Genomic DNA, 24,728 nt, shown 5'->3' on the forward strand with positions numbered 1-24,728 from the left:
TCCAAGTTATGGTAAGTACATAACTTCTAATCTGATGTCGTCCATTTCATTATGCATCACCACTGGGTCACAGTTTCCAGCTAAGTAAACCATGGGTGGCCCTCAAGGAAGGATATGCCTGAACACCACAGAGGCGAGGGATGCTCTGTTTCTAGAAATAATGTCCAACTTATAGTGGAATACAAAAGCATGACATTTGGATTAAGTCATTTCTGCACAAATTTCGTCAACAGGAGTTCCTGCGAAGAAAGCAATGATGTAGGCATAGACTTGGTAAAGTGAGCTCTAACAGGACAGGGAAGTTGCATGCCACGCTGGTAGCAGGCTGCAGAAATACAATCAGTAATCCACTTGGCTAACGTAATCTTGGATACGGTCTGACCTAATCTATTTGGTGAAAAGGAGATGAACAATTGATCAGATTTCCTGTGTGGTTTAGTTCTGTGTAAACAGAAACACGATTCTCTATGTGCATCCAGCAGATGCAACATATATTCGCCCTTATTGGAATAATTAGTGAAGAATATAGGCAAATGAATGGTCTTTTGTCTCTGTGGCGACCTTCAGTATGAAGGAAGGATTCATTCTGAGGGACACTATCTTTGAAGAAGGTAATATATGATGGCTGGGAAGACAAAGCTTGTAATTCAGACACTCTTCTTGCTGAAGTAATGACCACTAGAAAGGCAGTCTTCCAAGACAAAAATTCCAAGTCACAGGAGCTAGCAGGTTCAAGGGTTTCTGAGTAAGGCCTTGAAGTACAAGACTGAGATCCCAAGCAGGGGACGGATTTTTTATTGGAAGTCTGAAAAGAAAGACTCCTGTCATGAAGGCCCTGCATAATCTTGACATGTTGAGGGAAAATGAAAGATTGTTATCTTTCCCTACATGAATATTCATAATAGCTGCTAGTTGTAATTTTATAGTGGAAAAACTAGCTCCATGTTGAAACAAGCAGTGAACTGGAAAGCATAAGAATATATGAAATAGAAGCAGAAAAAGGGATCAATATTCTGCTCCTAAGCCCAAATAGAAAATCTCTTCCATTGACTATTATATACCTTCTTGGTGAAAGATTTCAGAGAAACAAGTATAGTTTCTCAAACTGGGGAGGCCAACCTGGACTTTCATAGAATCAAGAGAAGTGGAGAAACAAAGCGGTTATTCTCGGAGATCGAAGATTGGGAATCTGACATTCCGACAGATCAGAAATCAAATCCTGCTTAGGATCCAGTATCCACAGGGGATACCTGCTGTGAAAAGTACAGTTGTGTACACCTACCATAAATGTAGATGTTCGAGTGTCTTCACTGTTGCAGTCATAACTGTAGGGTGCTCCTGCCGGCAGGCAGCCCGAGGTCGGCCAGAATCCCAAAGTCTGAGTCCGGCGTCGGCTGTACAAGCCAGTACCCTGACGTCAGTACGCTCTGGTACATAGCCCTCAGCTGACGCCATCTTCTCCAGCCTTTCTTGCCCTAGATGTCAGAAGTCCCCAATAAATCATAAACGAATCCCACTAGGAAACACAAATACACCACAAAAAGAGAAAAAAGAGGGGATAGGAGGGAGGGAAACACCGACTGCAACAGTGAAGACACTCGAACATCTACATTTATGGTAGGTGTACACAACTGTACTATGTTCATCGTGTTTCACTGTTGCAGTCATAACTGTAGGGTGGAATCCCAAAGCAGTGAAAAAAGGGAGGAGGTTTAGACAGAAGAAGGGGCAGCAAGAAGACCCTGCAAAACAGCAGAGGCAAAGCCTGCCCTGGTCTTAGAATGCAAAGGGAGATTGTAGTGCCTGGAAAAAGTATGCACAGAACTCCAAGTGGCAGCTTCCAAGATATCCTTGGTAGGAACTCCCCTGAGAAAAGCTGTAGAAGTAGCAGCTGCTCTAGTAGAATGACTTCTCACAGTACCTGGAAATTGTTTCCCATGATGAGTGTAACAAAATCTTATTCCATAAGAAATCCATTTGGAAATAGTTTGTTTGGAAATAGCCTTTCCAAGAGAAATGGAGGCAAAAGAAACAAACAATTGGTTAGATTTTCTGAACTCTTTAGTCTTGTCCAAATAAAATCGTAGCTGTCTGTGCACGTCCAAGGAATGCAAAATCCTTTCCCCTTTATTCTGAGGATTAGGAAAGAAGGTAGGAAGGTGAATTGTTTGATTCAAAGCCACTTTCGAAATCACCTTAGGCATGAAAGTAGGATTGGTCCTCAAGGATACTCTGTCCTGGTGGAAAATAAGGTATGGTTCCACAGCCATGAGAGCTTGCAACTCTGAGACCCTTCTGGCAGAAGTCAAAGCTAACAAAAGAACTGTCTTCCAAGACAAAAACTTAATATCTGAAGATGCAGCAGGCTCAAAAGGAGGCAAAGTAAGTTTTTCTAAAACATAATTAAGATCCCAAGCAGGAACAGGAGGGGTCCTGGGAGGCCTTAAATTCTTAGCCCCTCTCAAGAATTGTCTCACCAAAGGATGAGAAAAACAGGGGGATCAGTACTGAAATGAGCAGAAATAGCAGAAGCATGAATCTTAATGGAAGAAAAGGAAAGTCCATTAGACAAAAGATCTGAAAGGTAAAGCAAAATAGAAGAGAGATCAGGTACCAGAGGGTCCAAGCCTCGGTCCTGCATCCAAATGCAAAATCTCTTCCATTTAGAGGCATAGGATTTCCTAGTGCTAGGTCGTCTAGCTTCCAAAAGAACATCCAAAACTTGTTTGGGGAGACTAGAAGAAATCAAATTCCTTTGAAGAGCCAAGCTGCCAGGCAAAGGGTCTTGAGATTGGAATGTAGCAACTGACCCTGATGCTGGGACAGAAGAGAAGGGTTCAGAGGGAGAATCCAAGGAGGCTCCAAGAACAGGTACTTTAAAGTTGGATACCAAAACTGTCGAGGCCAATTTGGAGCAATCAAGATGAGGAACTTGGGCTTGTCCTGTTTTATCTTTAGTAATATCCGAGGAAGAAGAGGAAGAGGAGGGAAGGCATATCCCGAAAGGTTTCTCCAGCTGAAGGACAGGGCATCCACTTTCCAAGCTGTTTTGTGGAATGACCTGGTGCAAAAGAGAGGCAGCTGATGATTGAGATGGGATGCAAACAGATCTATCTGGGGGCATCCCCCAACTGTAGTAATCCTGTTGAATAAGTTGGTGTCTAGCATCCATTCGTGAGGATCTAAAATGTTCCTGCTCAGGCTGTCTGCTAAGAGATTCTGTTCTCCTGGTATGAATTGGGCCTGGAGATGTAGATTTAGATTTAGAGCTGTGTCCCATAAAGCCATAGCTAGTCTGCAAAGGGGGTACGAATGAGAACCCCCCTGCTTGTTTATGTACCACATGACTGTGGTGTTGTCTGTGTAAATCAAAAGAGGTCCTGGATGCAAAGGGTTCTTGAAGGCTAGAAGAGCATTTTGAACTGCCAACATTTCCTTCAGATTGATGTGCCAGTGAAGATGATCCTTTGTCCAGCTTCCCTGCTGGCAATTGCCAAGAAAATGTGCTCCCCAAGCATAATCCGAGGCATCCGTGGTTATGATTTGAGAAGATTGAGGAAGACGGAAAGGCTTTCCTTCATTTAAAGCACACACCCTGGACCATCAAAGGAACTCCTTCTGGAGGCAGGGGATCAGAGGAATCAGAGTGTCCAGATCGTGGTAATGCTGCGACCATACACTTTTCAGATACCATTGAAGCTTTCTCATATGAAGCCTTGCATTTGGAATCAACAGAATGCAGGAAGCCATGTAGCCCAGTGCCTGCAGGAATTTCCTTGCAGTGAGCTGAGGTAGAGTTGCCAAAGTCTTGAAAATTGAGGCCAGCTGTATTTGTTTTTCTGTAGTGAGGAAGGCCCTTTGTAAGGTTGTATTTAAGAGGGCTCCCAGAAATACCATTTGTTGAGAAGGGATCAAATGTGACTTTTTTGTGTTCACTGAAAATCCCAGTAGGAGGAGAAGACGTTGAACAAAATCCAGATATTGAAGTAAAAGATCCTTGCTGTCTGCCTGAATAAGGCAGTCGTCCAAATAGGGGTAAATCTGAATCCCCTGGAGTCTGCAATAAGCCACTACTGGTGCCAGGCACTTGGTAAAGACTCTGGGCGCAGTAGATAAACCAAAGGGCAGTACAGAGAATTGAAAGCGTCTCGAACCTGCCTTGAACCTGAGGAATTTCCTGTGTTCCTGCCTGATGGGAATGTGTAAATAAGCTTCCCTTAGGTCCAATGTCACCATCCAGGCGTCCTGAGAGAGCATTGGAATCAGCTGCTGCAGAGTAAGCATCTTGAATTTTGGAATTTCCAAAAAGGTGTTTAACACAGAAAGGTCCAGAATAGGTCTCCATGAGCTTTGTTTCCTTGGAACCAGAAACAGCCTTGAATAAAAACCTTTTCCCATCTCTGAGAGTGGAACAGGCTCTATGGCTCTCATGGCCAGAAGAGCATCCACTTGATTTAAGGCCTCTGACCATTGATGTTTTGGCAGATCTGGACAACCGAAAGCCCTTGGCAAGGTATGAAAGTGGAATTTGTAGCCTTTTAAAATCACGTCCAATACCCATTTGTCCTGGGTAATATGAGTCCAATTTCTGTAAAAAAGAGAAAGTTTTCCTCCAAGAGGGGCATCCAGGTAAAGAGGTCCTGTAGCCCAACCGAGAGTCATTGAGTTTGCTTTCTTTGAGATTGGGATCTGTCTTCTCCCCTTCTAGGTGAAGAAGCAGTCCATTGTCTCGATCTGTAGGAGGCCTGAGCTTGGCCACGACCTCTGGAGCATCTATATCTTCCCTTTGAGGCCTGTCAGGCGTGGGAAAGGACCAATTTTGGAGGGCCAATTCCTGGAAAATCTAGGAGGCTGAACTTGCAAGAAATCTTTCACAGTTTGCATAGATTTTGCCTTTTCTTCCATCTTTTTACTAACCTCTTCAGCCTTAGATCCAAAAAGAACATCATGCTGAACAGGGGCATCTAATAATTTAGCCTTAACCTGTTCAGGTAAACTTTGCTCACAAAGCCAAGCATGTCTCCTGATAACAGTACCAGAGGCTGCGGCCCTGCAAGAAGCATCCAAAGCATCAAAACCACAATGCAAACTATGTTTGTTCAGTTGTTCAGTTGCATGCAATACATCCTGTAGTTCCTTATCTTCTGCACATGCAGGAAGGGAAGCAAGCTTTTGCTTTAAAACAGACAAAAGAAATTGCTGATACTTAAACATATGAAACTGGCAATTTAAAGCCCTAACAGAAAGGGTAGCAGAAGTATATACCTTTTGCCCCACCTGTCTAAGGCACGAGAATCCTTCTCAGAGGGAATAGGATTCTTAGAAGTAGCAACTTTAGCAGCCTTAGAACCCTGAGAAATAGTTTCAGGATCTGCAGAAGGATTCTTAAACAAGAACAAATGAGACTCAGGAACCCTATAAAACCTATCAGGCTTAGAGGGAGCAGGAGGCATGGAATCAGGATTCAAATTAGCCTCGGAAAAAGCATCATCCACAATGTCAAGAACAGGAGGGATAGCCAAAGGCCTATGTTGAGGAAGAAGAAGGAATTCTCTAAGCCTCTTCTTGGAAGCAGAATAATCCTGACCTTCCCAATGAAAATGTTCCCTCATCTCATATAAGGTTTCCCCAAAAGAAAAATCTTCAGGCGGAGAGGCAGAGGGCAAGGAGTCCTCAGCATCCGAATCCTTATAAGGAGGAAAAGAATATTCCTGATCAGAGGAAGAGACAGAAGATATAGAAGCCTGGTCAGAGGAATCCATAGGAGCATCCTGTCGAGGCCTTTTCTCAGGGGGGGGGGGGGGTGAGAACCCCTAATCATAGTAAGCAAATCTTCAGCCATCCTTAACAATTGCTTCTGTGTCCTGCGAGTAGATTCAGAAGTAGCTTGAGCAGGAGCTTTGGACTTAACAGGAGTCTTTGTCTTTGCCTTTGCCTTTGAAATAGTAATGTGAGTAGGCCTGAATACCCCCTCAGAAGCCGGTACCTGCACAGCGGTTCCGGACCCATCCGAGGGAGCGATGTCCGAAGGTCCTGCAGCAGATAAAATAGAAGGCCGTGATGGCTCCCCATGGGAGTCCGTATCGGCCATCGGTTCAGAAGTGGCGGACGACAGGGGCTGCAAAAGCGCCTCACTGACGACAGCCGAACCGGATTCCGACTCCAGCTGCAACGAGTCCTGTTTGGACCTCGGAGGCCTGTCCTTGTCTTTGCGCTTCTTTTGAATTCCGGTAGTATCCAACGACATTCTATAATTGAAGCGTCTGCCAAAGTAATTCAGAGCCCAGTCGTACCTGCGTTTCATAGTACGAGAATTAAACCTGGCACAGAACCGACAACAAGAAACGTCGTGGTCAGGGCCTAAGCAAGGTAGACAGTAAGAGTGAAAATCTTTATGAGGTATTTGTTTCCTACATGTAATACAATTATTAACTTTTTCTGACATCGGAGGAACAAGAAAAAGATTCCCCAACGGGGTACATAGCTTTGAGAAGAGAAGTAAGAACTTCGGACCGACACCAACCAAAAACGCTGTTCGAAAATCGCCAACCAACGACTTGCGAGCTGCTTTCCACCGCACGGAAAGAAAGACTGGAGAAGATGGCGTCGGCTGAGGGCTATGTACCAGAGCGTACTGACGTCAGGGTACTGGCTTGTACAGCCGACGCCGGACCCAGACTTTGGGATTCTGGCCGACCTCGGGCTGCCTGCCGGCAGGAGCACCCTACAGTTATGACTGCAACAGTGAAACACGATGAACATCTGCAGGAAGAAGAACCATACCTAACAAGACTAGAAGGGAGAAATGAGGATTAGTCTGGTCTTCAGTCTGCTGGCTTTCTGTAACACTTTGGGAATCAGGGGAATCCAAGGATAAGCATACAAGAGACTCGGGGGCCAATCATGGACAACAGCGTCTCTGGGGGACTCCCCCCAAGAGGGGGATCAGAGTGAAGTACTTGCTGCACTTGTTGTTCAGGGCAGAGGCAAAGAGGTCACAGCAAGGTTGGCCTCAACGGCTGAATATTTGATTCGCTAAAGGACCACTCGTGTGGACTCAAGATCAATCTGCTCAGCCTGTCCACCAGAACATTGGAGTCCCCCCGGGAACGTGCTTTGCAATGAGAAAGCGGTTTGAAGAAATCACCTATTCATAACCCTCATGGCCTCCCTGCACAACGGGTATGATTGGGTTCCCCTCTGCTTGTTGATGTACCAAATGACCAACATATTGTCTGTGAGAATTGCAATTGTTTCCACAGGAAGGCAGTCCTGAAAAGCTTGCAACATCAGAAGAACCACCCTCATCTCTAGGACATTTATATGCAATTTGGTCTTTGGCGCGGACCATTCTCCACTGAAAATGTCCTCCCAGCCCAATAGGGAAGCATCCATGGTCACTCTAACTGTAGTTGGAGGAGAGGTAAAGGGTCTGCCGAGATGGAGGTCGTCTTTAAGCATCTACCACTGCAGATGACACCTGCAAAATCCGTGATAGTCTGAAGGGGGTTGACAACAGATGATACAGAATAGACCATTGGACTGCTAGGGTTCACTGGTGAACTCACATGAAGAATTTGGCTAGGTGGTCCAGAAGAATGGCAGCTGACATGGACCATAGGGCCAGGAGAACCAGCCAACCTGGCAGCATCAGGGTCTCTAGTACTAGGTCAACCTGCTGTCTCAAAGATCTTATTCTCTGTGGAGGTAGGGCAGCTATCTGTGTAGTTGTGTTCAATTGCATTCCTATGAATTATAGGTCTTGTACAGGTGACATCATTGACTTCACTAGATTCAGGCAATTGAAGAGTTGTAGCATAACCTGAATGGCTTGAAGTAGTTGATGCTTGTAGGTGCCATCAGGAGCCAATGTTCTAAGTATGGAAACACCTGGAATCCTTGCAGAAGGAGGTGGGCTGCAACCACTGCCATGCATTTGGTGAACCCCCAGGGGATGGTGGTGAGACCAAAGGGCAGTGCTCTGAATTGGAAATGACTGGCTCCTAGCCGGAAGCGCAAATGTCTCTTGGAGCACCTGTCTATTTTGATATGATAGTATGTATCCTGGACATCTATATAGGACATCCAATCATTCTTGCTTAGAAGTGGCAGAATGGTCCATACCGTAAGCATGCAGAACTTTGACTTCTTTACAAACAAATTCAGACTGCTGAAGTACAGGACCAGTCGAAAGTCCCCTGTTTTCTTTGGTACCAAAAATAAGTGAAATTTCTGCATCCTCGATGTTTGGTTGGGACCTCCTGGATGACTCTCTTTTCTAGATGTTTTTGAACCTCTAGAAAGACCCTCTCCCTGACTGGGTGGCACATCGGGCAGATATCTTCCAGAACTCAGCGTAAGGAAAAAGTTAATATAGTAACCTCTGGAAATTATATTTAACACGTCTGCCCTCGACTGCCTCCAGAGTAGGACAGTCAGGCAGCCTCTCAGGAGCGCCGATAGTTCCTGTCGGAGAATGGTTCTCTAAAGCCCTAGTTTTGTGGAGCCCCTCTCCCTCTGGGACTGCATCGACCATTAAATCCTCTCCCTCTGCTTCTAGAAGAGGATTCATCCTGCGTATCCGGGAAAGACCCTTGAGACTTACAGATCCACATGTTCTTCCCACTTCAATGGATCTTGAAGAAGGCCCACTGGTGGAAGAAAATGCAATTCCTACAGCAAATAATATTTTACTTTCCTGCTTACTGCAGGTAAGAGTTTCTTTAACTGATGGTCCAATCAAAGAGGAACTGTCAAAGGGGGCATTAACGAATGATGCCTTAAAACGGTCCGCAAACCTGCAAAGCCTCAGCCAGGCATGTCTCTTAACGACTTTGCCTGAACTGGCTGACTGAGAGGTTCCTTCTGCAGAGATCCTAAGTGAAAGATGAGCACTGGTAGATTTTTTTTGTAGAATCCGGAACAGAAGCTGCTGTTAAAAAGGGAGTAATTAGTAGGGCATATAAAACATTGCATGACAACTATAGGAATTAATCAAATGAGGGTAGAAAGGATTGGGAAGAGAAACTGGATAAGCAATTCCCAAAGAAATAATGGGAAGATATATGGCTCCCAAATACACAAAGTACAGTTGTGTAACACCTACCATAAATGTAGATGTTCGAGTGTCTTCACTGTTACAGTCATGACTGTAGGGTTCTCCCCTGCCGGCAGGCAGCCCTCGGTCGGCCAGAATCCCAAAGTCTGGGTCCGGCGTCGGTTGTTCAACTCTGCTCCCTGACGTCAGAGCGCCAGGAGTATAAAGCTGACAACCGACGCCATCTTCTCCAGTTTTTCTTGCCCCAGATGTCAGGAGTTCCAAAATGAAAATGGTCCCAAAACCTTTGCAAATACACCTCAGAAGAATGGTGAAAAAAGGAACCACACAAAAGTAAAAAGAAGAGGGGACAGGAGGGAGGGAAACCCAGACTGCAACAGTGAAGACACTCGAGCATCTACATTTATGGTAGGTGTACACAACTGTACTACGTTCATCGTGTTTCACTGTTGCAGTCATGACTGTAGGGTAGAATCCCAAAACTGAAAGAAAGGGAGGTAGTCATAAAGAAGAAGGGGTGGCTAAAAGGCTCTGCAAGACTGCAGAGGCAAAGCCTGCCCTAGACTTAGAGTAGAGAGGCAAATTGTAGTGCTTAGAGAAAGTATGCACTGAACTCCCAAGTTGCACCTTCCAAAATGTCCTTGGTAGGAACTCCCCTGAGGAAAGCTGCAGAAGTGGCAGCAGCTCTGGTGGAATGAGTTCGTATACTCCCTGGGATTTGCTTTCCATGGTGTGAATAACAAAATCAGATTCCATGAGCAATCCATTTAGAAATGGTTTGTTTAGAAATGGCTTTACCTTGGGAACTGGAAGCATAAGAAACCAACAATTGTTCAGATTTTCTGGTGTCCTTGGTTCTGTTCAGGTAAAAACGCAGCTGTCGATGAACATCCAAGGAATGTAAGATCCTTTCCCCTTTATTTTGAGGAGTGGGGAAAAAGGTTGGCAAGTGGATAGTTTGATTTAAAGCCACTTTGGAAACCACCTTAGGCATAAAAGTCGGATTAGTCCTCAAAGATACCCTGTCTTGATGAAAAATAATATAAGGTTCCACCGCCATAAGAGCTTGTAACTCTGAAACTCTCCTGGCAGAGGTTAGTGCCAACAGGATAGCTGTCTTCCAAGATAAAAACTTGATGTCAGCAGAAGCGGCAGGCTCAAAAGGAGGCAAGGTTAGTTTTTCCAAAACATAATTGAGATCCCAAGCAGGAATAGGAGGAGATCTAGGAGGTCTTAAGTTCTTAGCTCCTCTGAGGAACTGTCTCATGAGCTGGTGGGAAAAGATGGGGGGGTCTGTATTATAATGAGCAGAAATAGCAGAAGCATGGATCTTAATGATAGAGAAAGAGAGACCATTATGCAAGAGATCAGTCAAGTAAAGTAGAATTAAAGTAATGTTAGGAAGAAGAGGATCAGAATCTTGAGCCTGCATCCAGGAACAAAATCTTTTCCATTTTCCCGCATAAGATTTCCTAGTGCTAGGACGTCTAGCTTCCAAAATGACATCCATAACCTGCTTGGGTAGGAAAGAAGAAGTCAAAGGCCCTGGATTAACCAGGCCGCCAGGCTGAGAGTTCTGACATGAGAGTGTAGAACCTGACCCTGATGTTGGGACAGAAGGTTCGGAGACTGAGGTAAAATCCAAGGGGGCTCCAGGCATAGGTTTATTAGAGTTGGATACCAAAACTGCCGAGGCCAATTCGGGGCCAACAAGATTATCATCTTGGGTTTGTCCTGTTTTATCTTCAATAAAACTTGTGGAAGAAGAGGTAGAGGCGGAAAAGCATATCCCGAGAGGTTCCTCCAACTGAATGACAGGGCATCCACTTTCCAAGCCTGTCTGTGGAATGTCCTGGTGCAAAAAATCTGCAGCTGATGATTTAGATGGGATGCAAAGAGATCTATGTGAGGACATCCCCATACTGCTGTTATCATCCTGAATATTTTGGTGTCTAGCATCCACTCGTGTGGATCCGAAAGGTTTCTGCTCAAACCGTCTGCCAGTAAGTTTTGTTTTCCTGGTAGAAACTGAGCTTGAAGATCCAGATTGCAAGTTAGAGCTGTGTTCCATAAATCCATGGCTAGTCAGCAAAGGGGGTAGGAATGAGATCCCCCTTGCTTGTTTATGTACCACATAACTGTGGTGTTGTCTGTCCGTATTAATAGCTGTCCTGGCTGTATGAGATTCCTGAAGGCCAATAGAGCTTTCTGAACGGCTAACATCTCCTTTAAGTTGATATGCAGGTGCTTCTGATCCTTTGTCCAAAGGCCCTGCAGACAATTGCCCTGAAAATGGGCTCCCCAAGCATAATCCGAGGCGTCCGTAGTTAGAATCTGAGAGGCAGGAGGAAGACGAAAGGGCTTGCCTTTGTTTAGAGCACATGCCCTGGACCACCAAAGAAATTCCTTTTGAAGGCAAGGAAGGACAGGAACCAGTATGTCCAAACTGTGGTAATGCTGAGACCATACACTTTTTAGGTACCACTGTATTTTCCTCATGTGTAGTCTTGCATATGGTACGAGAAGGATGCAGGAGGCCATGTAACCCAAGGCCTGCAGGAATTGCCTTGCAGATAGATGGGTTAGAGTTGCCAAGGCTTTGAAAGTTGATGCCAGCTGTAATTGTTTTTCGGATGTCAGAAAAGCCATCTGGGTTGTAGTGTTTAGAAGAGCACCCAGAAAAGTTATCTCTTGTGATGGTGTCAAATTTGACTTTTTTATGTTTTCAGAGAATCCCAGGAATTTGAGGAGGCTTTGTACAAAATGTAGATGCTGGAAAGACATCCTTGCTGTCTGCCTGAATTAGACAATCGTCCAGATAAGGGTATATTTGAATTTCCTTGAGTCTGCAGTAAGCTACTACTGGAGCCAGGCATTTGGTGAAGACCCTGGGCGCAGTGGATAATCCAAAGGGCAGTGCAGAGAATTGAAAGTGCCTCGATCCGGCCTTGAACCTGAGGTATTTTCTGTGATCCTGCCTGATGGGAATGTGTAAATATGCCTCCTTTAAATCCAAAGTCACCATCCATGCATCTTTGGACAGCATTGGAAGTAACTGCTGTAGAGTAAGCATCTTGAATTTTGGAATCTCTAGAAAGGTGTTTAAGACCGATAGATCAAGAATGCGTCTCCGTGAATTTTGCTTTCTCAGGACTAGAAAGAGCCTTGAATAAAACCCTTTTCCCATCTCTGAAAGAGGTACCGGTTCTATGGCATTCATAGCCAAAAGAGCTTCCACCTGGTTTAAGGCCTCTGACCACTGATGTTTTGGAAGGTCTGGCCAGCCGTTTGGCCTTGGCAAAGTATGAAAATGGAATTTGTAACCTTTTAAAATCACATCCAAAACCCATTTGTCCTGGGTTATTGGAGTCCAATTTTGGTAAAAAAGAGAGTTTTCCTCCGAGAGGGGCTTCCAGGCAAAACGTTCCTGCAGCCCAACCGAGGGAGTCATTGAGTTTGTTTCCTTTGAGACTGTGGTCTGTCCTCTCCTCCCCTAGGGGTAGAAGCAGTCCACTGCCTTGGTCTATAAGCAGCCTGTGTTTGAGGCCTCCCTCTGGAGCGTCTATATCTACCCCTTTGAGGCCTGTCTGAAGAGGGAAAGGACCAGTTTTTTGATGGCCAATTCCTGCTAAATCTAGGAGGCTGTACTTGTAAGAAATGTTTAACTGTTTGCATGGATTTCGCCTTATCCTCCATCTTTTTAATCACCTCTTCAGCTTTTGATCCAAACAAAACATTATGCTGAACAGGAGCATCCAATAATTTAGCCTTTACTTGTTCAGGTAAATTCTGTTCCTTTAACCATGCATGTCTTCTAATGACTGTGCCAGAGGCCGCAGCCCTACAAGAAGCCTCCAAGGCATCAAATCCACAGTGTAAAACATGCTTCCCAACTTGTTCAGCGGCATGCAATAAGTCATGTAATTCTTTATCCTCTGCATAGGCAGAAATGGAAGTAAATTTTTGTTTTAAGACAGATAAGAGAAATTGCTGATATTTAAGCATATGAAACTGACAGTTTAAAGCCCTAATGGACAAAGTAGCAGAAGTGTACACCTTTTTGCCCCATCTTTCCAAGGCTCGAGAATCCTTTTCAGTAGGAATAGAATTTTTGGCAGTAGCGGCCTTAACACCCTTAGGACCCTGAGAAATGGTTTCAGGGTCAGCAGTAGGATTCTTGTATAAAAACTGATGGGAATCAGGAACCCTTAAGTACCTATCAGGCTTAACAGGAGCAGGAGGAAAAGAATCAGGGGTTAAATTAGCCTCTGAAAAGGCATCGTCCACAATATCCAAAACAGGAGGAATAGCCAGGGGTCTATGTTGGGGTAGAAGAAGAAATTCCCTCAGTCTTTTCTTGGATTCTGAATACTCCTGTCCCTCCCAGTGGAAATGTTCCCTCATTTCATGCAGAGTTTCCCCAAAAGAAAAATCCTCAGGAGGAGAAGCTGAAGGAATGGAATCTTCCGCATCAGAATCCTCATAAGGAGGGAAAGAATATTCCTGATCAGAAGAAGAAACTGAGGAAACAGAAGCCTGATCAGAGGAATCATAATAAACATCCTGCCTTGGCCTCTTGTCTGGAGGGGGATGAGAACCCCTAATCATTGTGAGTAAATCCTCCGCCATCTTGAGTAACTGTTTCTGTGACTTGGGAGCCGGTTCAGAAGAGGTCTGTGCCGAAGTCTTTGATTTAGAAGGAGTCTTTGCCTTTGTCTTTGGCTTTGCCTTTACTTGAAGCTGAGTAGGCCTGAAAACCCCTTCAGAAGCCGGTACCTGCACAGCGGCTCCGGACCCATCGGAAGGAACATTGTCCGAAGGTCCTGCAACAGAGATATTTAAAGGCCTGGTTGGCTCCTCATGAGAGTCCGTTTCAGCCGTCGGTTCTGAAATGGCCGATGACAGGGGCTGCAAAAGCACCTCACTGACGATGGCCAAACCTGAAGCTGGCTCCACATGTGCACTATCATCAGATTTGGACCTCGGAGGCCTGTCTTTATCCTTGCGACGCCTGTGAACTCCGGTAGATGGAACCGTGTCCGACAACATTTTGTAGTTAAAGCGCTTATCGAAGTAATGAAAAGCAAAATCGTACCTTCGCTTGATGGTACGCTGATTGAATCTAGCACAAAACCGACAACTAGCTACATCGTGGTCAGGGCCTAAGCAAGGAATACAGTAAGAATGAAAATCCTTATGAGGTATTTGCTTCCCACATGAAATACAATTATTAACTTTTTCTGACATCGGAGTGGAGCAAGAAAAAAGTTTCCCCAACGGGGTACTTAGCTTTGAGAGGTGAAGAAAGTCTTCGGACTGAAGTAAGTAAAAATATTCGTCAGGAGTCTACCGACCGGCACTTGCGAACTGCTATCACCGCACGGCAAGAAAGACTGGAGAAGATTGCGTCGGTTGTCAGCTTTATACTCCTGGCGCTCTGACGTCAGGGAGCAGAGTTGAACAACCGACGCCGGACCCAGACTTTGGGATTCTGGCCGACCGAGGGCTGCCTGCCGGCAGGGGAGAACCCTACAGTCATGACTGTAACAGTGAAACACGATGAACATCAATGGTATTTTTACTCGGAAGTGTTTGTATAGGTATTTTTATACCCCAAGCAGACTCCAAAACATTTTTCACCAGGTAGACTGCAAATGTCAGAGGTGTGATGGAGAAAAAAGAGGTTAATGGGAACATATTTCTGAGAGTGTAAGGAATTGACAGACTTTAAAAATTCCCTGCAGACTACTCTGTCAGAAATACTGGGTGAGCAAAAATGTTTATAGGTTCATAGGTTTACAGGCAGGTACTAGGCTATTGGCACCCTAGGGCCTATATAAGCCCAACTAAAAAGGTACCCTGGCTTCGTCACCCAAGAAAATTATATTCCTGTGCCCCTGTCTTGCATTTTGACATAGCTTTGTATGTTAGGCAGACATCGCCTCCGAGTAGGCAATATGCGACAGAGTAAAGCTGAAGTTTTAGAGACCTTCTGCATAGGGTATCTGGTTTGAGGCTGGTAATCCTCTTTGGGAGGTATTTCTGTGGCCTTTCAAGTTTATGTAGATGTCTTGTGAGGTACATACCAAAAGGGGCGCTGTATTCTATAATGGGTCTGATGAGTAATGCGTACAGGGGAAGAATGACCTCTTTTTTTCCTGGATGAGAAACCTTTTGTGATGAGGTGTGCCACATAAAAGGATTTCCTGACTACTGTGGTGATGTGATATCTTTAATATACAGAATTCAAGAGTTTCTGAAGGAAATCGAATTTAACAGCAACCTACATACATGACTATTATGTGTGTTTAAGACTCCAAGAGCTCAGCAAACATACTGAAGTGTACCACCACATCTGTACACACAACAAATAGAGTTTACAATATCAGAAAATGCACAGATAAAGGTTATACATTATTATGTACGTGCCCCCCCCCCCCCAAATATGCTCTGTTCCTCACCTTGCCACCTTGGCTCCTCACTTAAGGTCTTCTCTATCATAGCATTGCTGGCTGCAATAGCTGTCTGTCCTTCAAGTGAGCCTTCTAAACCTAGCTGACCATTCTGATGTGCATCCATGGCCTGAAGTTCCCTGGGAGGAGACAAACAAGATGAGAAAGGGTTACTTGTATTCCTGAGCAACAAAAATAACATTATGTAAAATACACTTTAATAAGACCCACACCTGATATCATAAACAGGAGAACGCAGATCATGTGGTCCATGTGCAAAAGCACAGTGTGGTCCATTCTTTGTGCAGTTACCCTTTGAATCTGTCTCATGGATACATATTCCGGTTTTGTAATAACGTAGATGGTAACGTCGTTCAGTGTCCCCAGTAGTTCGGTGTAAAAATGGGCAGCTGAAAGACAAAAAAAAAATGAATACATTTCTACTTCCTGACATCAGCTTTTTGGTTAGCTTACCATTTGTTCCCATTAAATCCTTAACTATCCCATACATTTGCCTTCAGTCCCAAGTTATCTTCATCATCATCATACTGATCAGTAATAAAGCCAGTAAGTCAGTAATCAATATGATAATAACTGACTTATTGTTTTTATTCAACATTCTTGAATATTTAAGCATGAAGCAGAGTAGGATTTTGGCTGCAGGCACTTAAGAACAACCACCCTACAGAATATTACACTTACAAAGTAGCAGAAAATATGTTGGGAATTAAGACAACAAGGGAGTGGAGAAAGAACAGTTTTACCAATAAGGATGATTGCAAATAGAAGTTAGAAAATAGGTGTGAAAGAGCTGGAATTTGTTGGAGAAAATTAGCAAATTTACCAAGGTACAGGGAGCAAATAACTACATAAGGAAAAGTCAGAATGGGATGAGGCCAAGGAGAAGTTTGGACTGCAGGTTGAGGCCAGCCTTCCCTACCAGGGATTGACAATGGAAAACAAGCAAAGAGAAGTGTATAGGGAAGTGTTAAATGAATGAGCAGCTCTGATTAAGTTAATAGTGAGCCTACATCAGGAGCAGAGGTAAAAAATGGATAATTATAAGGACCATAACATACCCCTCAAGTGTACAGATTTCTGCCTCATATTTTTGGTCGGTTTCTCATAAAATTGTGCTTTTTCTGACAAATTAGTGGCAAATAATTAAAGATTGAAGTTAGGAAATGACGACAGATATTTGAGTTTCAGACTTCATAACCTTCAAAAAATTCATGCTAATGCAAAACCTGTTATTCTATCAAGTTTGTAAGAGCAATATTTAAAAATCGTCCCTCTTTTTGGGACTTTGTCCCACTTTTACTTATGACTTTGTCCATATTTCTTGTTCTAAGAGGTTGAGAGGTATGCCCCATATACAATAATGCATGACAATTATAAGGATCAACCAGAAGAGGTTATAAAGACTGGGAAATGAGAGAAAAGGCAATACACAAAGAAATGATGGAAGGATATATTTATGTCTCAAGTATGGCACCAAATCTAGAAGGTTTAGGATTTTTGCATAGAAGTATTTGTACTTATTTTTTATTTTACATTTGTTAACCGGGATGGTCCGACTGGACACAGGTCCATTTTCAGCGGAGACCTGGGGAGAAAAGCTTCACAGTAAGTAAAATTTTACACAATATGTTAAAATACAGTATACAGCAAAAGACGTAACAAGACCTATATATACAGGAAAAAATAGTTACACATGGTTAATAACAGATTATACAATGACCCCCCCATTAATATTCCAAAATGTGCACGCTGATTAGTCAGCGTGCCCATTGTAAATCAGACTTATACTAATGGAAAATGTCCAGTCGCCCGGACTTTTTCCATTAGTATAAGTCTTTTTTTTTGTTACAGCAACGGAGAACGGAAGAGCTCCGTTGCTGTAATCTCACTATGTTAAACGGGTTTAACATAGCTTAAAAAAAAAACAACAGAGATCTTCCTTTCTCCGTTGCTTTTTTTAAAGTGGTCTCGCTATGTTAAACGGGTTTAACATAGTGAGACAGCTGTAAAAAAAGCAAAGGAGAAAGGAAGATCTCCGTTGCTTTTTTAAAAGCTTTCTTGCTATGTTCAACTCCTTTAACATAGCGAGACACCTTTTAAAAAGCAACGGAGATCTTGCTTTCTCCATTGCTTCCACACACAGCTCTGATGTACTGCGTAAGCATATGCAGTACATCAGAACTGCCGCAGAATACCAGACAGCTGCAGAAGGGCAGCATAGATGCATTATACAATGCCATTATTTAAAAAAAGTATTTTTTTTCTTAAATAATGTCATTGTATAATAGTAATAACCTACTTCTGTGTGTGGGTAATGCTGGATTTACCCATGGTTGTCCGTTTGGCCACTCGGGTTTCGCCCTCGTGACCAAACCACACCAGCCGTGGGTAAATCCAGCATTACCCACACCCAGGCGTGGGTTATTGCTTAAATAATGTATAAAAATGTATTTATATACCTAAAGTAGACTTCAGAGAATTTTTCCATAGGCAATTGTTGGAGGTTTGATGGAAAAGAGAGGGGTATATGGAAAGAAGTCCCCCCCCCCAAATGCAACGAGTTGGTAAAATTTTAAAATTCCTTACATGGTCCTTTTCTAAGATGCTGGAGGAGCAAATTACTTTAAGGAAATAATTCTTTTAAGTGGGATATGAAACTGAATTGCCAAGATAAAGTAATGCCCTACTAATGTTAATGCAGTTGTCTGCCAAAAAAAAAAAATTACTAGAAAACGGAAATTAAAACCAAAACAGAATTATTAAAAATTGTAAAGTATTGGAGATAGGATCGTTAGAAAAGGGGAGAGAACAGAGTAAACAGAAATAAGCGGAATCTATGGGAATGAGACATATAGAAACATCTTCAGGATAAGGAGGAGTGATTTCAGGAAAGGCAGGACCTGAGCAATGTGTGCAACTTTAAACTGAATAATTGTTTAGAAAGAAATCATATTGTTATAATGCAGGAAAAGAAAAATATCATTATAATGGTTTGGTTTCTATTTTACAACTGAATGTATAAACGTGTCGGTACGTAATATGTGATACTAATAAATACAAAAAAAAATCTTGAGTCTCTGCCATTTGGCTTTAATATCATGCCTCCAGTGAGCATGATTATAACAACTGGATGCTATGCCTTCTGAGACAAAAGACTCTCTGGCTTGCCAAAGTAGCAATAGTTATATTGTTTCTTGCAATTTCCATCCCAAAGATTGGAAACACATGTCCACATACAAACTTAGTTCACCTGCAAAGAAGTACAGCCTGCTTCTAAAGACACAATCAACAACAAATGATTCAAAGTTTCTTTTTAATTTTATACATTGCCTTCTAAGCCTCTTGCTACAACTGGCACCTTCCATAACTAAAAGGGTTTGCCTTGACTCACTGGCCATACAGTCCACCAAATCACAGACAACCGTCCCCACACCAAAATGCGCACACACTCCCTTCTCTGAATCAGATTCCATACAGTATTCAACTCTTTCTACTGTACAGCCTCCAGAATTTCAGATTTTGATACTATACAAATGTAGGCCATTTCCGATGTTGTACATGTGTAGAACTACTTCAACAATGTAGACAGCCTGCTTTTGATAAACAGGTAAGAAGCTGCAGAAGGTACTGGGAGGGGCTGAGAAAAGAATGGCACTTGTTGGCTTACCCCTCCTGGGATTGGAGGGGAAGGTGTATGTGTGTGTCTGTCTCTGTCTCTGTAAATGCTGTTGTGGAAACCAGAGTACTTAGGGGAAGCATTAGCATCCAGGTACAGTAGAGGTATGGCAGATATACAAATGGAGTTTAGATGCATCAGAAAAAGAAAGCTAGTCTGCCTGGGGTGACAGCCCATTACTACACAACACTTATTGCACCCCCTATCAATGGCCAAAACTAAGAAGAACAGATGGAATCATATGACAAAATGATTAGTGGAACAGGCTAGATAAGCAGACATGAATGACCAAAAAGATTATTTAAAAAAAGAAAATTACTCATTTTAACTTGCAGGCAATATATCTTTGCTACTGTTGATCTCACTTCTTAACACATACACACAAACGTTCAACTGCCTTATCCTCACTAAAGATGAAACCTCTTTTTCAGGAATGCAATCATGGGCTGTATCTCTCTACAATTTACCTAGGAAACATAAATCCAGTACTGCACTACCTGATGACATGCTTTATGACAAACACACAATTTGTGGATCAAAGGCTATGGCAAAAAAAAAACTGCAATTAAGTAAGCAAATAAAGGAACACACAAACAAATATGCATCAGTCAATAAATGCAGATAAATGCAACCAAAACTGTATTGTGTTAATGAAGGACAGTTTGACATCTGGACTGGCTCACAGGTAAACTGTATTAGATTCGAAAGAGTACATTAAGTTTTTCAACCAAGCAACTTTGATCTATATTGGTTAGGCTTGAGAACTGGTACCTTAGGGATGAAAGTTTGTCTTTGCTCGGCCAAATAGGTAAAGTCCATAAGGTAGGACAAAACAGAATATCCTTACTATTCAGTATCAAATGAGCCCAATTCTTGGAAGTCACACAAACAAATGAAGTAAAGGATGCTATATCTATCCTTTCTCAAGAATTTCTTTCCAATGAGTGAACATTTTTACTGATGTACAGTCAACTTTAAAAAGTATACTTGAGTGAGCTCTCAAATGTCCCTCATAAGCCCTCCTACAACTGCCAATATAAGAAAAAAGTGGTAGATTACACTTAATAAATAATGACAGTAATTAGAGTTACAGATTTCTTTTACTTCAAAAAATTCATGTTATTTTACATTCTTATTGTATCAACCCCTCATGTTAACAGTACTTGTTTGTTTGCGTCTTTCGGCTTTTAGGGGTCGCCACAGCAGAACTCCGGTCCGCTAATGATTGGAAGTTGATTTTTACATACCGGCTTGCTAGGCCTGACGCACAACCTTCAACGAAGGTACACCCATTCACGCATGTCTCCACGCAGAAGACGCTCTAGCTGAGAATTGAACCGGACAGCGGCTTACTGTGAGGCGACAACGCTACCACAGCACCACCACCGCAGGTACATGTTTAACAGTACTAATATTTGAAAAAAGTGACCTTGACTGTGACTGATTATTTCTAGATCTGTCCCTGATTCTTGAGGTAAGCCACTAACAGCTATGGGATTTATGTTTGAGTTAAAAAAAATACTGGTGATCTACCACTGCAAGAAAACAATGATATCTGGGAGGATGGGCAATGGACTGAGAAAGTCACTTCAGTGGTTAGCTGTGGAAAACAGACCATCTTCTAAACACAGAAAGCAACAAAGACAAGGCATCCCTAGCAGAGGGACAGTCTCCCCAAACATAGAGACATGTTACATATTTTATATTTTATGACTAAACTCTAAGTTTCCAAGATTTTTTTTTAATGAAAAAAAGGAGAACAATCATATTTTATAAATTTTCATCTAAACAAATATGACATTTGCTGAGTGTTATGTATGTACACAAGAACTCATAACTAGTAATTTTCTATGTATTCCAATTATTGAAATGGTCATTTTTTTAGTCCAAATGATATGAATACAATATAAGGAGAGTTGGTCTCCTTTCAGGGTGTTGCGGTACCTCAAAGATTATTTACCCCTCTGAGGCAGGAGTAGTGGGCAAGTTTACTGATATGCAACAGGGAAGACCGGCTACATGAAAAGCAATGGCAGGCACCTTAAAGGTATGGAGCAGGGTTGTTACGTATTGGATAGCATTACAGGGGCAGCAACAATAAGTAGGAGTAGATTATATGCGTTTTACACCCCAATGGCTATGACTAGGGAACCTAGGATTTGTTGTCTTGAGAAAGAAATACCAAATGCCCAATAATTTAACAGACATTTGAATAACCTTGTTGCCAGCAGGAGGTATGGAACCTCTAAATGTAATTTGCAAGAAAATGCACGTGGGAGCCTTGATAAGTACAGTTATTTCTGGACTGCATTGCTTCCCACTGTTGCTAGTACGACCTTCCTGTAAAACTTGAGTAATAAGAACTGACAGCAAATTTCAATGTGCATAGCTTCGTCAATGGACTACTTGAAAAAAGTGGTTGTTTCTATAAGACCATGTCACTTTGTAAACTGGCAGCTTTGATTAGATAAATACACAGGGAAACACAGTTAGTTTAAAGTAAATAAATATAGAAGTGAGGATTCTTGGCACTGTGGATACAAATATGGAAGAGAACTCCAAAGTGCTGAGAAAGAGGGGTTCATTCTCCCATGTAACAGATGGGAAGTTTTACAGGCTATGCAATGCAAATAAAAGTATACAAGAGGCTTCCCAAACTACATGTATGACAAAAACACAGGTAAATATGTTGTAGTTACAGTGGTTCTTGATTTTCTCTCACCAAGTAATAAAAGCAAAAGAAAAAAAATAGGGGTCAGTGTTGTAATCGGTAAATGAGTTATGTATGTAATGTTTGGTTCGATTCTTGGCTGGAGCGCCTTTTGTGTGGAGTCTGCATGTCCTCCCCGCAGTCGAATGAATTTAAAGACATGCAGGTAGGTGCATGCATGTGTGGGTGTGCCTTCCTTGAAGGTTGGGCTCCGGGCTGGTAACTCGACACCATTAAAAAATTCACTGCTGATCAGTGTTCCACTGTTCCACTGTGGCAACCCCTAACCGGGAAAAGCCGAAAGACGGTAGTAGTAGTAGTAGTAGAATCAAATGCAAACTGAAATATAACTATAAACAATACTAGCAGTTGCAAAGAACATAATGAATATTTGTTACTGCTGCTTAGTGATCAAATGCTTAATATTTTATAAAAGAATGAATCCCTAGGATGAGTTCTACAAGTAAATGTACATAAGGTTCATCTGCAGGCAGTGAGAGGCCTCCAGCAAGTGATTAAAGAGGTCCTCCCAAATACATGTGTGTGAAACCAGGGTACCAGGGTATACTATACAACAAGCTTGAATGAAGCTAGGTTTTGGGGGCACCGATAACGTGACTGAGTAAAGTTAAGACTAAGTAGGACTAGACTATCTGTTCAGATCAGAAGCATGGTCATTGAGCCCTGTTCTAAGAACTACACTGGTAATTCAAATATAAACCTCTGAAATGTATTATAATAGTTTTACAAAAAAAGGCTGAAAACCTTAATATAAAAGGGCTATGAAAGTAAGCAAACATTACTAAAGTAAGGAAATTTCAATAAAAGAAAGCTCAAAGATCTAAATATTGTGTTTTTCATAAGATATGACATGAGAGCATTACCTGTTTAAAAGCTACGACAGGCTTAGCAATGGTCATTTAAGAGGGGACAGGGAGTATTGTTACTTTTTTTTTTTTTTTTTTTTTAAGAACAGTCAGATTCACTTTGGAAGGCTGGTTAAAATGTTTACAGTATTCAGCATAAAGTGAGAGTAAATTAGTTCATGTACTTGCTATGACTATAAGGACCAAGTAATACAGGCATCAACTGGAACAGAAAGGTGTCAGGTGCCCTTGTCACTGGACAATACTACAGGTACATCTGTATTTAGCTGATGTTCTGAGTAATGGGAATGTGTACAGTGAAAAGCAAAATTTATCTTCACACAAGCCTAAAGTTTATTAGATACAGACAGCATTGTATATTAATTGTATTTTATTTTCTATATGTAACAGCACATTTAAACTGTAAGAAAAGTAAATTGACTCATTTTCATATCTGGCTGAAACTAAAGGAGCTGTTTAACGATTGTGATGGGTAATACGGCCTGACAGTTAATAATTACAGTTATGAAATGCAAAAAAAAAATATATATATATATATATATATATATATATATATATATATATATATATATATATATATATATATACATATATAGATGTTACTAATGTCTCCGAGTTACAGGAAGTTTAGATTTAACAATAAAGCACAGACATTAGAAAAAGGTTATGTGCTTACCACAACATTATTTCCTCATGATCCAGGTCTGCTTACTTCTTCTTAAGCAATGGCCACCAACAGGGCTTTCCTAAAGCTCAAGCTCCTCTTGTTACTCCGAGATCAAGTCTGCCCTATATGGTATGCTGCTGGAAGGCCTTGGGTATAGTCAACTAGATCTTTGTTGAGGTGTATTTTAAGGTGGTAGAAGGAGGAAGGTGGGGGGTATGTAGAAATGTTTTTGTATCTTACATGATTCTGTGTGTCCATTTCAACTTCAGGACACAATCTTCACCTACAACCACCTGGAAGCTATCAAGACAGAATGCCCATTAGGATGATGGCCCTGACGAAGGATCTACATCTTGAGATCACAACTACTTTACAGTGTCTTGTGCAGCAAAGCCCATGTTGTGCTGGAACAAATGTCACCTGCAGAGGAATTCCTGGAAAAAAAGCTAATGAGGTAGACATGGCCATTACAAAATGCGCCTTTGGCTTCCATGGAACAGGCTTATTACTGGAATGATAACAGAAGAAAAAGCATTTGGACAGACTCCTGGGCAGTTTGAGGGTGGATTTATTTCAATCTAATCTGCTTTCAGCAAAAGAGATGAAAAATTGTCTTTGCGGTGTCATTTTGTTCTACAAATGTAGAACTGTAGCAGAAGGGTAATCTGGATCTATGGCCCTTAATGAAATCAGAGAAATCATATAAATAGCTTGAGGAAATACAGGTCCAGGTGATGCCTGCCACAGAGATGTCTCAGCAGACCAGGGTGAGGCTCTAGAACAGGATGTTCTTTTAGTAGACAAGGCAATAATAGGGGAATCATGCTAAGGCCATAATGGGGCTATGAAAATTACCAGTGATTTGCCCATTTTCGCTTGCACAGAAATTTCATTAGTACTGGGAAAGAGAGAAACATACACTAGTTTCATAGGCCACTGATGGGTTTCCAAACCTTGAGAAGGAATTAGGGAAAATTGGCTGTACTTGATGTTGGTTAGAGAGGCAAACAGATCAAAAAAGGCTTCTCTCAAAGCTAGAAAATCATCCATGGTGTTACTAGACTTGGGAACCACTCATATGATATCAGAAGACATCGACTGCACAGCTAGGCTGAGTATGTGTGATGCTATCAAAGAGTAACACAAACAGTTCGCCCATTCCCAGAGTCCCATGAACTGCCAGCACACTAGACAGGACCCGACTCCCTCCTGTTCATTGATGTACCTCACTAATAATAAGCTGCCAGAGTGGACAGT

At 42.2% G+C, this 24,728-nt stretch overlaps 1 protein-coding gene across 2 annotated transcripts in view; it reads right to left on the reverse strand.

The window, feature by feature from the left end:
- UNK (unk zinc finger) overlaps positions 1-24,728 on the reverse strand; it is an 874,631-nt gene that overhangs the window by 611,667 nt on the left and 238,236 nt on the right. For both annotated transcript variants that reach the window (XM_044084965.1, XM_044084967.1), the window contains 2 exons: positions 15,744-15,920; positions 15,520-15,650 (listed from right to left, as the gene is read on the reverse strand). In XM_044084965.1, coding sequence (XP_043940900.1) covers positions 15,520-15,650; positions 15,744-15,920 — 308 coding nt within the window. The remainder of the gene's footprint in view (positions 1-15,519; positions 15,651-15,743; positions 15,921-24,728) is intronic.

The sequence above is a fragment of the Protopterus annectens genome, chromosome 10.part0 (assembly GCF_019279795.1).
Source record: "Protopterus annectens isolate FY-2018-M chromosome 10.part0, PAN1.0, whole genome shotgun sequence".
In the NCBI taxonomy this organism is placed as follows: Eukaryota; Metazoa; Chordata; order Ceratodontiformes; family Protopteridae; genus Protopterus; species Protopterus annectens.